This window comes from Perissodus microlepis, chromosome 20, assembly GCF_051167445.1.
Source record: "Perissodus microlepis isolate ML-2025 ecotype Zambia chromosome 20, ASM5116744v1, whole genome shotgun sequence".
Taxonomy (NCBI): domain Eukaryota; kingdom Metazoa; phylum Chordata; class Actinopteri; order Cichliformes; family Cichlidae; genus Perissodus; species Perissodus microlepis.
In genome coordinates, this window is record NC_140480.1 from 33,705,381 (window position 1) to 33,719,372 (window position 13,992).

Genomic DNA, 13,992 nt, shown 5'->3' on the forward strand with positions numbered 1-13,992 from the left:
AGCAGCCACTGTAGAGTCAGCAGGCCAGGACAGGACACATAGAAAGTTAATGTAAAGGCACAAGGGCACATAAAACTATAAGAAAAACATATACAACAAAATACATATATCTGGTTTGCAGAACGTCATTTCTAGAGATGTGCCTTAAAATTTGATCTGAAATGACTCGTTACTCGTCATTGATAATATATTACAATATTTACTTCCCTTTACTGCCAAATGTGTTTCACGAATGACGCACCTCACGGTGTCCCCTAGTGGTGGCCCTAGTGCCATTCCCGAGTCAGTCCTTTATGAATTCATTTAAAGAAAGTACTCCAAGTTAAATAATTATATAGCAAAGCAAACTTTTTAAAAATGAGAATGTGTGTTTTTCTAACATGATAAACTTCTATTATTATGAAGTTTAAACCAGAAAAAGGAGAAAAAACGGTGTATTTTATTTAGCGTGAACAGCCGAAGGAGGGCAGTGTTTCACTCATACATACGTCTGACTCCTCTTTGCTTTGCTTTCTTCTTCATGTATCAGCCCCACCCAAACAGGAAGCAGCCCCGATAACACCCCCCCCCCCCCCAACACGTTAACTAACAATTTAAACGTACCTAATGAAAATTAAAACTGTAGACTAAAACAGCTTTAATTTTATTTACTGTAGAGACCTTCTTGTATACACGTATACGTGTCCACGCTAAACGTTTGTTTAATTTAAGGTTTGAACATACGTTTTTTTGTGTACTGTTTTATTTTGAAGGGTGCCACACCGGATGTGATGAGCTGCGTTACTTTCGTATTTGACATAGCCGTGAGTAAAAGGCGTAGCTAGTAAACACCACAGCAGACGTCCGAGGCTGAAAACACCGATTGATTAAACCCGTGCCCCGGTACATGCTAAGCCTACCGGTGTGTTTGGTTCTCCCGGTGCCGTCCGCGGTTGTCATAGTGACTGTCAGCCTCCAAAACACCAGAACTGTCGGGGCGTTAGCCAGCCAGCTAACAAGCTAGCATAGCCATCAAGACGTAGCAGCATCAGTCGCAGCTAGCATTAGCATTAGGAGCAGAAGACAAAGATGATAGCCCTTATCAACAAGCTGCTGGACTGGTTCAAGGCGCTCTTCTGGAAGGAGGAGATGGAGCTGACCCTAGTTGGGCTGCAGTACTCGGGGAAGACGACCTTCGTTAATGTGATAGCGGTAAGGCTAATTTTTAACTGCTAGCAGATGTGCCAGCTGTCAGTTAGCATCTGGTTGCATCCATTGTTGTCCTGCAGTGGTGAGGTCAGCGTGTCTCCAACAGGAGTCGATAAGGTGGCTGTTAAATCAGTTTCTGCACAGAGCTGCAGCCCGACTTCATGCCCCCCCGGTGATAGAAGCTGCTAAGGCTTCGCATGAAGCCCATGATCGAGCGATAATTTATGACAACTGCTTTTACATTTGCACCGGTGGGCTTTGGACAGAAGTGAAGGCCACCCTTTGGGACTGGACTGTCATGCTTAGTCCTGTTATCAGGGCCGCTGTTGAGACTTTCATGTCTAGTGATGATGGGCGCCCCCCCCGCCCAACCCGACCCGACCCTGCCCAGCTCATGTCATACCTCATAAGCCTCCTGTGCTGCCCAGTAACATAGTTAATGATTGAGTGACCCACTAACATATATTGTCCTTAACTCAGTGAGGTTTCCTTGGTTGTCTTTTATTGATTTTGACACCATTATTGATTATTCTTATGGCTCATATTCTTTTATTGATTCACCATCAGTTTTCTGTGTGACCGATATTAGATCTGCACAGGTTTTCACTTCTATTATCTTTGAGTCTGAAGATGCTTTATAAAATATGCTTTTTTTCCCATAAATGCTCGTCTTTCCCTTAAAAAAACTAGGAGAACAATGTTCTGTTAAGTTTATATTTACAATTTATAGATGTTCTATGTAGTTTCACTGTAGTTTTTGTTTAGGTTTAGTGTTAGCTATGTTTGTTTGTTTGTGGGGGGGGTCAACTTTTTGGAAGCCAACTTTTTGGCCTTCACGATTTCAGACTTTTCTGTGACCTGCCGATATTTTGCAGATTCAGATTTTCTTTCTACGAAACTATAACTGAAAACATATCAAAACAAAAATCAAGCTTCAATGGTGTTTTCATAACAACAAAAATGATTAAACTTTATAATGGCCATGCTGCTGTAGCTGGCTCTGAGCTGTGGATATCCTTATTTTTCATATATATAGGTTCAAAGTAAGTGTTAAAATACAAAAGTAACACTTTACTTCCTGTATGTTTTATTTTAGTGAGAACTCAATATTGTTTTTGTCTTTTCCAAAAGTCTTAGTTATATTGTGGTTATCTGAACGGTTGATTCACACAAAGTGAGTAGCTAAACTTTCCAAATGAACTTTACCAGCCAGTGGATGATGTCAGAGTTACTCTCTGCACCTTTTATGATATAGTCTTTGTATAACTGTGCGTTTCTTTGTGTTTTTCAGTCTGGTCAGTTCAGTGAAGACATGATTCCCACAGTCGGATTCAACATGAGGAAGATCACTAAAGGCAACGTCACCATCAAGGTCGGTAGCTCCGTTTGCTGCCTTTGTCATGTGTGCTTTGTGGATTCTTTTTTCTTTTTCAAATTAATTTGAAACAATAATCCATAAAACATGTATTTAGAATTATAAGGGATTAAATGAGATATTTAAGGTAATCTGTGGTTTACAATGCCAAAAATAATTTACATTAAAAAAGATTTTACAAAACAGCTGGGGATTTTTGTTGTTTCTGTTGGGGGGGGGGGGGGTCCTCAATTTATAAATCATAGCAATCATTCTGGTACTTAGCATTATACACTATATGTGTCTCAGCTATTCCAGTAACCCTTTTAAAAACAGCAATTTTAACAAAAATAATAATATTGGCATTATTTTTACCTTTTTATCAATATTATTGCTTTTGCCTTTTAATTTGTAGTTTATGTTGAATTTGTAGTTCTCACTTAGTTTCTTCTTCCTTGTGTTTGTAGCTGTGGGATATCGGCGGTCAGCCTCGGTTCAGGAGCATGTGGGAGCGTTACTGTCGAGGAGTCAGCGCTATCGTGTAAGTCCTGGTTTCATTAACTGAGATATTCCTGACTATAGAACCTCCTAAATGTAAAAAGAAAAAGTGCAAGCCCTGAGCTGTAAAACTGCTGTGGGTATGAGTGGTCAGATTAATGAACACATGTTAGAAAAACCCTTGAAACTGATCTTTAGAAATGCAGGCTTCTCATATTAACCCAGTTGTGTTGTTGAGATGTGACAGGAGCGCTGCAGTGAATGTGGGTCAGATTTATGTAACAAGAAGCACCAGCGTTGGTTTGCAAATGCAGCTGAGATGCAGTAACAGTGATACTGAAAGGCTCCCAAACATTTTCATCAACCTGATAAGTTGATGACTTTCTACACAGGTTTTCCATATACTGTATATTAACCATGGACAGTCTTAGCAATTAGTCCTTTGTCATTTTGGAGTGTTTTAGTGACCGTGTTTAGATGAGACGATGGAGTTCTTAGTTAACAGCTAATGCAAGCAATACATAAACTGTCACATTTAACACAAAGATACCCGAGATGCCCGCTGTCCCGTATTATTAGCAGATCATTGAAATAATAGAATTACTGCTGAACAGATTTTTAGACGCTTAACTTCACATCAAGTCATGATATATGTCAAATAATTTCATTAAGGGCTGCTATAGGCACAAACAACAAAACATGGTCAAGAGGCTCATTTCAGACATTGGAATCAGTTGAAGCCCCTAATTATTCTTTCTGGACCTTGATTTTCCTCTAGTGGACCTTAGAGGAACAAGAATTTTTCTCCCAATATTGTGTTGACTATTTTTCAGCCCTCGACCTTCCCACTTAATTTTGTCTTGCTTTTTGTTTTTTCCTGTTGCAGTTACATGGTGGATGCAGCAGACCCAGAGAAGATTGAAGCCTCCAAGAATGAACTCCACAACCTGCTGGACAAACCGCAGCTGCAGGGGATTCCTGTAAGAACAACAAACCCAACTGACCCAAGCAGAGCCGAGCTTTCCCACTGAGCCCGACTTACACAAACACAAAGCTGATAGTGACACATGACATTGATGCACAACATGAAATGGGAACCAGCTGAACCTAGCAGAAGCTAAACAGACAGAAGAGCAGTTATCAAGCCACTAGAGGAAATGAGGGGAGAGCACATTTAAGAAATAACCAGAGTTAACTGTTTGACTTGAAGATAAAGCTTAGGCCTTTTCCTTATTTATGCAGGTAGTCTGCTGTTTACAGCTGCCATTTAACAAGTAAAGCTAAATATTGCAATATGTTCAGCTGATTTTTGTTCCACCTGCGTCTCCAGGTTTTGGTTCTGGGGAATAAGAGAGACCTACCAGGAGCTTTGGATGAGAAGGAGCTCATAGAGAGGATGTAAGTCCACGCCAACACACTGAGTCTCACTTCTGACTCAGACCTGATGTTCCCCTGTGGAGTCGTTTGGTGCATTGGCTGTAGTATCATCACACTCAGTGTCCAAAATTAACTTTTTCACTGAATGCCTAAAAAACATCCAGTGAGCAAACATTTTTTTCTCAAGGCAAAACAACCTTTTGACGTCACATATTTTTTTCTATTTCTGTACACTTTCATACATCAATATTTGATGAATTCTAGCTCGAAAAACGAAGTTAAATTCAAAATCCTTCTGAATGGAGTACATTTTTCTTTGACCTTGTGTGTGTTTGTTTCTTATCAGGAACCTGTCGGCAATCCAGGACAGAGAGATCTGCTGCTACTCCATCTCCTGCAAAGAGAAAGACAACATTGGTACAACACAAACACACACACATGCTCATAAATTTAAAAAAAATGTATGTTCTTTGTGCATTAGCCCTAAAGTTATGTTCAGAACAGTATTGTTATTTTGTGGAAACAAAACAAACACATCATTACATTTCCATGCCAAATTGAAGTTTCTGGCAAATAAGTTAAAACCAGCATAAACCTAAAAGTCAACCAGCAAAACACTCAGTGTCTGTTAAATTGCACAAACACGTGTACGCGTGTTTGGCTGATAACTTTTGTCTCTGCTGGACGCAGTAAAATCCCTGAGAAACATTAATGAGACCACAGAGACAAGAGGTTTGTTCAGAACACAGATAGCAGATCCTTAACTTTGGTTTCCATTAACACACGTGCTATGTCTGCGTAAACCACAGAAACAATAGCTCGTGATGGTAAGTTGTTAAAAAATGTTTTGATTTTGTCACTTTAAATGAACGAGTAAATTTCATTCATCATTTAACAAAAATTTATGTGGACATCAAAGGATGTTGCAGTTACTTTCATAGTGCTGTCGGGCTGTTGAAAAAAAGCACTATGAAAGAGTTTGTATAGACAATTATTACCAAAAAAAAAATAGAAAAACTGTCAGTATTAATGAATATAATATATTAATTATAAATCTTCATATTTATTTTATCCATCCATCAATCCCTTCTCTCACGTTTATCCAGTTCAGGGTCGCGGGGCCACTGGAGCCCATCTCAACTGTGTGAATGTGAGAAAAAGAAAGCTTTGACTTCTTATGAAAGCACATTGGGGACCTTATTTCTCACAGTCCCATTAGCATCCCTGTAATATGTCTGACACAAGTTTTTACATCTCAGTTATTAACTACGAAACATCAAGTGCTGAGAAGTATCATGAAACCAATTATTTCTTACTCGTTTTGTAAATGATATAGCAGTTGATGATGAGTCTGTGTTTATCAGGCTAAGGTGGAGTCAGAACAACAAAAGAAAACACATGTAGGAAGAAAGCGACTGTGCAACAATGACATCAGTGACAAGACAGGAAAACTGGTGAACAGCACTCAGAGAGCACTGGTGACTTCAGGCTGTAGGCGTTCAAAGACTCCAATATATTATAATCAAATATAATATATATTTGCACATTACCATATTCAGTACAAAGTTTGCCCCCTTTAACTTCAGATTAAACACCATTATAATCAAAAGAAGATTGATGGTCCCATCCACAGTCATTTATTTTTACCAGTATGGCTCATTTATGGGACATCCACACCCTTTCTGCCAACGGCCTGAATGGAGGAACTGGGGATGTAAAGTGGCTTGCAGATGAGCAGCTGTGGGCCGGCTGAAGCAGCTTAACCAGCTCACTCTGTATATGAGATGTGTCAGCTTAGAAGAGCTGAGCCATCGACAGTCTGAGCTTACATCATGGCCAGCCTGAAACGTACACGGTTTTCAATTAGTGTTTACACATATAAAAACATGTTAAAGAAACGAGCTTCAAGCCAAGAGCTAAAACTGAAAGTTGCTCTTTACTTTTTTTTCTTCTCTGATTTCTGTTCACACGCCTCTATGCAATGCTGACGTCACATCTCTCTCTGCAGACATCACTCTTCAGTGGTTGATCCAACACTCCAGGACTAAGAGGAGTTCCTGAGAAATGACACATTCCCAACAGTACAGGCCAAGCCCACCTACCCCAATACCCCCCAGCTATCCTCTCTGTCATCTACCCCTCTTAATACCGCCTAACCCCAGTTACCTGATCCCTCTACACCTTTGGATGCACTGATACCTCTTTGTTTTTTGATGAAGTATCATAGCAGGTTGAACACATAAGAAACCAAAGCAAAGCCATGGCTACAGAATTTCCCCGTGTGCACTGATGCAGCCAAAATCAGCACAAGCCCAAAATGGCCCAAACAAACAACCATTTTGTTTCAATAAGCAAACTTTGGGCTGCTTGCCTGCATCTGCAGAAGGATCTAGATGGTCCATTTCTGGTTCTTCAAAGCATTATTCAAAGAAGCATTATGTAGAGTACCGACCTGTATTGTTCATGTATGAAGGCAGACACATGAAAACCTGTAAGTACTGTGCATGATTGCATGGTAAAAGTGGTATCTGTGCATCTTTACAGATTCGCACAACAGCCGCCATCATTACCTGATTTTAAACGATCAAATGTTTTTCAGCCAGTTTTAGTCTTAATGATCAGGAGAAGCTGTTATTTTTGATTAATGGCCATAAAGACACGTGTTAAGCATTATTAGCTGGTTAATGAGCGGCTGTTGTGTGCATCTTTCCTAAAGATTTCCCATGAGCCTTTTCAGCCCCCTCCAAATGCCATCACCACAAATCATTTATTTCTTCTCGTCTTTCTCCCATTTTCCCGTTCTACCTCCATATCTTCCATCCTTCGTATAATCCTGAGAACCTCCTCTTCTTCCTCCTTCGTCTGTTGCAAACTGCTTCTCCTCCACTGTATTCCCTCTCTGTTCCCTTTCTTTTCTTTTGGATGTTACCTTCGTTCTGTCCTTCCTTGTCACCAAGCCCCGCCCCTCGTCTCCCTCTCTCTCTCTTGCGGAGCGAGGGGTTAAATACCTTTTTATTGCACTGTTAATTTTGTTTTTTGTAAGATATTAATAATGAGAATAATGTTAATAATCTTCTTATTGTGACATAACCTGATCTGTCCAGACTTAAGGAAATGGTACTTTAACTGAAGAAGTGTTTATGTTCATATCTCTGTAATAAGCTTTTTATTTTCTATTTGTTTTTTTGCTTCTTTTTTTTTTTATTGTCGTTTTTTTTTTTTTTTTTTTACTTCATAAGTCGAATATGGTTGTCTAACTAGACTAGTGTTTACTGCTCTGAAATGTCTGCTGATTGGACAGCGGGGGTCATGTGATTACATGCAGCTATCACATCATGTTGGCCAAAATGAAACCGTGTAGCTTGCTTGACTTGGAGAAACCCTCACGTATCAGATTTTTATTTTGAAGTTGATCAATTTACAAGTTTTTATACACATATTTATTCACCTTATTAATACCTCACATCAGATTTGACACCGTGTTATTTGTAATCACCACAAGATGGCATCATAAGTATCTCCCATATTTGTTCATCTGACTGCAAATATGGATTAAAAATTATTTGTCATTTTGTACACAGAAAGGTCTGAAAATGATCAAATTCCATCGAATGAACATAAACAGAATTGAACTGAAATTGGAAAGAACTAAAGTTTTCACCTGAAACTGGACATAATTGCCAGTTTTTATTATTTTAAAATCAAAACAATATTCCTGTTCACTTTTTTAATATCGTGTTCATAATTAGAATTAAGTCATTATACAAATGAACTAAAATCAGGACATGGTTAAGAAAGTTAAAAATTCAGTTTACTCTTTATTTCCAAGTTTGGATTACACGTTTTGGAAATGAGTCTTTCACATGTACTTGCATAGTTATATATTTGTCTTTTTGGTCATAGTTTTGCATATTAAGTCTTGAAATGGATGCGTTTCCTACAAATCATGCACACATAAATGCACACATTTCTTTTGACACTTAGGAGCCGTGAACGTCTACATAAACTCTCTAAAGCAAACGTTTGTATATATATTGAAAACAACAAACAAGGACTTTATTTTGGGTGTTGCTGGTATCAAAATGATGCTACACAGATATCACTTTACTCTTATTTGTATAATTTATATTTATATGTTGGTGCTCAGTTAGCTGGACTTGGCTAATGTTGAACCTTTAGGTGTCGAGGCACAGTGTTGACAACAAGTTATCATATAATTATGTCAGGTCACAGAAGGTGGTTGGAAGGTCTCTCTCCCAAAATGGTTTCCATAACGTAGCACTGGAACACCCTTAACATTAATATTGTCTAGGCATGCACGTCACCTGTTTGTCTCATTTGGATTTCATTTTGGTCAACTCCTGTTGGATCACATGACATCCTGGTCCTGGCAGCAGCCAATCAGACAGGAAAAGGAAGAAGCATTACGTGTTTGTTCTGTAATTTGGTTGCTTTGCTTAAATGTGGTCAGACTGCTTTACACTGTCGCGACAAATACGGTTAGTCTGCCTTAAGATTTTAGGTAAAGCCTGTGTTCCTGTGACACAAACATATAGATCGTTAAATATTGTTGAAATTGGGGGAAAAAAAACAGGATTCAAACAGCCCACTTTGCTAACATTTTCTTGGAAATCCAGCCAAACCTTTTTTAGATACCCTGCTAACAACCAACAACACAAACTAATCTCAACACCTCTTGTAGCAGTGCAGTCACAGGAGGTCAAGTGGTTCTCTTAAAAGTGCTTGATTCGTCCAAACATCAGTTTTAATTCAAAATATTCAATTTACAGTCTTAAATATCACCTTAAATGGTGATTGTTAAGAATGCTGTTGGCCCAGCTGAAAATCTCTTGAATGGAAGTTCCAACACTAAAAGATTGTGCTTCCAAGGAACTCCACAGATCACAGATCATGTATGCTTCCGAGAGGTTTGCTTGGTAGACGTATGACACTGAACTCTTAAAAATGCCGACTCAGGAAATCGAGATTGAATGTCAGAGGGTGCAAGATACATGCTCCCACGCCAAAAAAGACTGAACTCTAGTTTTTAGCAACTCTGTTCAAAAGCCCTGAGAAAATTAGCTAAGCGCTCCGCACTGGAGGCTTGAGACAGTGCAGCCCTTTCAAGTTGAAATCCAAGCAACTCCGTGCAAAAAGAATGTGAGGTTAAATTTATACAGATATTATTACCAGTGGTATCGCTAAATCTGCAGTTTGGCCTTCTTTATCCCGACAGTGAAAAGCTGCTTATTTCTTAACAACCGCCCAGAGCCAGCGATCTGAAGGAGCTGTGTTCGTGAGCTGGCAGCCCCAGTAGGTGCAGCATTTTCATAACCAACCAATAGTAAGCACAACCAGCGCTAGAAAAGAGAAAACTGAATCTCCCTCAGCCTCAGAAAGCTCTGTTTGCTCTCCAGCTGCTCCAGGTTTCAGGTTCTGGTGTTTTCTGAACCAGACAACAGTTTCTGACTTTGTCCACTCAAGATCTATCAAGCCAGCAAAGTCTTGTCTTCTTTTTTTCGGTTTAGTTATTGGAGCCATCAGACAGACTTATCTGCAGAGGGGAATTTACAGTAGAGTCTCTCCGTCTTTTACTTTTTATTTGGGAAAATGGACAGTCAATACCTGAACAGTGGAGATTCATCGTTTCAGTTCCACCTCGGCTTGTAAACTCTGACATTCACCAGCCACTTTGACTAGTTTACCAGCCTGCCAAGAGTCCATTAAGGCAGATCAGCACCATTCAACAACAGCTGTTGGTTCTTTTTTGTCCTTGTTATTCTGAATGTGTGAAACTTGAAATCCCCCTGCAGGTCTGCTCTGATTGGCTCTGGCCTCTTCTGTTTGCATGCTAAGGACAGGAATTATATATCTGTGGGACCTGATGATGTAAATGCATATTCTGGTGTAACTTTACCATAAAATGGCCTTAATCCAGTGTGTCAACTTGAGTATTACCGTCAGAAAAGTAATGCAAGTGCACAAGGGGAGATGAAGGTAAAACAGTGCAATAAAGTATTGACATGTGCTTAAATATTGTGTTTTTATGACTGAGGAGAATCACACAAAGCTTGCAGTGCTTTTCCTACAGGTGAATACACTGGAATATGGTCACTGGGATAGAAAGTTTGACCTGATTTTTGCTTTTTTGTTTTTTATATATGGCAGATAATCTAGTGAAGACCAGTGATCCTGTATGTGCAAAACAATTGTGCAGGATGTGTTGTAAAATGTTTCATGGTCATCCTGTGCGCTTACGTTCAGAAAGTTGTCAAGATTTTTGCATAAATCAGCAGCAAAAACCTGAAAAATCCACACCCTAAAACATGTAAATAGTAACAGTGTTGCACTTTTCAAACCAAGCTTTTTGTTAATCTTTCAAAAATTTCTGCAGATACTCTCAATTTTTCATTACGTGTGCACCCAGTACTGCAAATCCTTTTCATCAGGTTTATAATTTTACATTTTTTTGTAACTTATTGATTTATTATAAGTGAAACAGCTTTCACACCACTACAACCACTTTAAGAGTTAACATTGTAACCTTCAAGAAAGAGAAACGTACCAAAACAAAGTAAACTAAAATTCAGCGATGCCCTAAGGTTTTGGTTTTAAGTGAAGCCAACTCTAAAGAACAAAACCCGAAGCGTCTCTGCTCTGATGCTGACTGGATTCATTCTTTGTGCTCATGCTGCTGATTCTGTTGTTTTGTGTGTCAGAGTTTGCACATGCAGGATGATCACAGTGAGACAGCCTGTCATTTTGAACCTGTTTGTACATTATTGGTTAATTAAGTTGATATAATGTGTTTTAATAGAAACATGCTTGTGTATGATACTAATTAAAAACTATGGCGAAAAGTGATACATTACTTATTTTTTTTAACCAGATTTTATTATATTTGTTTGTAGATAGATAGATAGAAAGATCCAACTATAAATAAGTATCCATAGAATAAGTAATCCTCTAGGTCTGCCTTGAGTTTGCTCACAGTGCAATCAGACATTGTCTGAGCTAAGGTAATTAAATATCGAGCTTTAAGGGAAGCATTACTTTTCTCTTTATTTTGTAAATATTTATTAGCCTAAACAGGTACAAAGTACGGCGTAACTGTAAAATTAAAAAACTTTTACTACACAGTTGACTGAGAGCTTCAGACTATAAACAAACTGTCAAATTCAGAACTGACTGAGCCAATCAGGGAGCAGTATTGTCTGTGACATGTTGGAAGAAACCAGTATATCTGATGGAAAATCGATGTGACATTCAGCTGCAGTATTACTGATGAGACAGCAGGGGGCAGTGTGTCCTGTCAGTTAATGTGTCTTTCGGGTCAAATTCAGACTAATTTGTCACTTGAGCAGCAGCAGCTGAGCTCAGCAGTTCAGCTGCTCTATGACAAGCATGATTGCAGTGTGACTGAAGGCTGTGGGCTGCTCTGAGGCTGCAGACCACAGAGAAACAACCGAAAACAGCAGTCAGACAGCAGATGTTGGCACAACTGATGTGAAATGTATCTGCTGCTGTATTTGTACACTGAGACAGTTCCCACGATAAAATAAATGACTTGTGGTCAACACTCATTATAATTCCCAACACATTAAAGGGCTGACATACTGGAGGTATCGGAGATTTATAGCAGTTAAGGTGATTAATGATTAAAAAGACATTAATGATTAATCCAGCGGAAAAATGTGATATGGTGTAACTGCCAGAAGATGTTTTGTAGGTTTGCTGTAGTACCCTCTACTGCCACTAGGTGATGCCACATACTGTTTAATAAGACGGCAATAAAGGGAATTTTACTGGTAAATAGCTGCTGTCAATGGCAAACTAAGAAGTTAAACATCTTTATTTTTCTCTGTTTTCTACTTTAGTTTTGAATGATCGAAACTAACTGAAAGTCACTCACTTGACTTAATGACAGCTAACGCTAGCTTTCCCATAGCAGATACATTCCTAAATATCTTACGTAGAAAATTCCTGTGTTAAGAGCACAGACAACATAAAACATCTGGGTTGGAAAAATGAAGCCAATGAGGAAGTGCCTTAAACTTGCTTTCTATCCTTAACCCTGCATTCTCTGTGATGGCCAGCAGAGGGCGACTCCCCTGGTTGCAGACAGTTTTATAGACGTCTATGCTCATTGTCCTAAATAAACACTTTCCTTGCGAGATTATGGGTTCCAGCTCTAGTTTTATAAATTATTGTATGATGGATGGACATTCAACAAAGCTCTTAGTTTGAAGCATGTCGAATCCCTCCAGCACGGCCTCCCGAGGAATGTATGGTTGCATCACGCCAGCAACTCTCTTACCATTCAGGGTTTTATTTTGGTGGGTAAGTGACAGTTTAGAGGAGAGAAAAAGCAGTGTGGAGCTCCGTTTTCTCAGCGATTCAAAAGCAGACGGACAAAAAAAGCAGAAGAAAAGAAGCTGAAAGGGAAAAAAGGAAAACACTGGTCATTTGGTCATTTGGTTGTGACGTGATCGCACTGATAAAAACTCCCAACTAAGTCTAACCTTATCCTCATTTCTCCTTCTCTGCATCCATCCATTCCTCTCTCCGCAGACCCTCCCTCCATTTTTTTCTCTGAGCTACTTGTCGACAAGTGGGCAAAACTTCTCTTTCATAGTGTGTGTGTGTGTGTGTGTGTGTGTGCGTGTAACTACTTTTATACCAATCAACAAAGAAGCAGGCCTCACAGTTTCCTGTCTGCAGTACAAGGTGGTCCCACCAGTGTGTGTGTGTGTATGTGCATGTATTTGTTTCCAGTGAGAGTCAACCTAGCTCTCCATCGGGGGACCCCGTCCTTGTAGCCATGGCAACGGTATTCCCCTCCTCCTCTTAACTCCTTTCCTCATCAGTTTTCCCACAGAACAAAACCAACATTGTGCTCCTGGTTTTCTGTGTGTGTGTGTGTGTGTGTGTGTGTGCATGAGACATTCAGGTCAGATTAGTTTGTGTTCATTGAGCTTGGACTCGAAGACACACAAATGCACGCACACATCCTCACAGATACACACTTGTTGCTCTTCATTCACTCGGCCTCATCTTGGCGATAAGAGGGCCAAGATTCACACACACTTTTCCAGAGAAGTTCTCCATATCAGTGGATTTCACACGGGGAGCGCGAGGTTGCCTTTTCAGATGCAAAGTAATGAGGACTATAGAGAAACCTTTTTATGTTACATGCACCAAACCGATCGAGCATTTTTTATGTTTGTTTCCAAAACTCTAAATTTATGAGTCAGCTCAATACCTGAGAGTGATTAGTGACCAATAATGAACTGCAGGACATTTATCTTATCATGTGGAGCTTCTGAATTCTGCTGCAAACACTTATGTTTATGCTGTTTAAAAGGTCCACTGTGAGGGCTCAGAGCTTTATCATAAGCCGTATACACTGCTGGGCCAGAAAAAAAAGCATTGATATTTTATTGGCATGCATTCATGTTGGCATTGTTTAAATAAGCTCATGCAATGTCACAATATTTAATTCTGTCCAGTGTTTCTTTCATTTTTCACTGAGAGCTTGTATCGTTAGTAGCAGGGGTCAGATCACTGCTTCAAGT

General features: G+C 39.4%; 1 protein-coding gene across 1 annotated transcript; it reads left to right on the plus strand.

The window, feature by feature from the left end:
- Positions 1-765: 765 nt before the first annotated feature.
- LOC146365008 (ADP-ribosylation factor-like protein 8A) lies at positions 766-11,281 on the plus strand. Its single transcript, XM_084917380.1, has 7 exons — positions 766-1,191; positions 2,480-2,560; positions 3,010-3,083; positions 3,927-4,020; positions 4,371-4,438; positions 4,764-4,834; positions 6,426-11,281. The coding sequence occupies exons 1-7, from the start codon at positions 1,069-1,071 to the stop codon at positions 6,476-6,478; spliced, it is 564 nt and encodes a 187-aa protein (XP_084773506.1). The 5' UTR covers positions 766-1,068; the 3' UTR covers positions 6,479-11,281.
- The last annotated feature ends 2,711 nt before the right edge of the window (positions 11,282-13,992 follow it).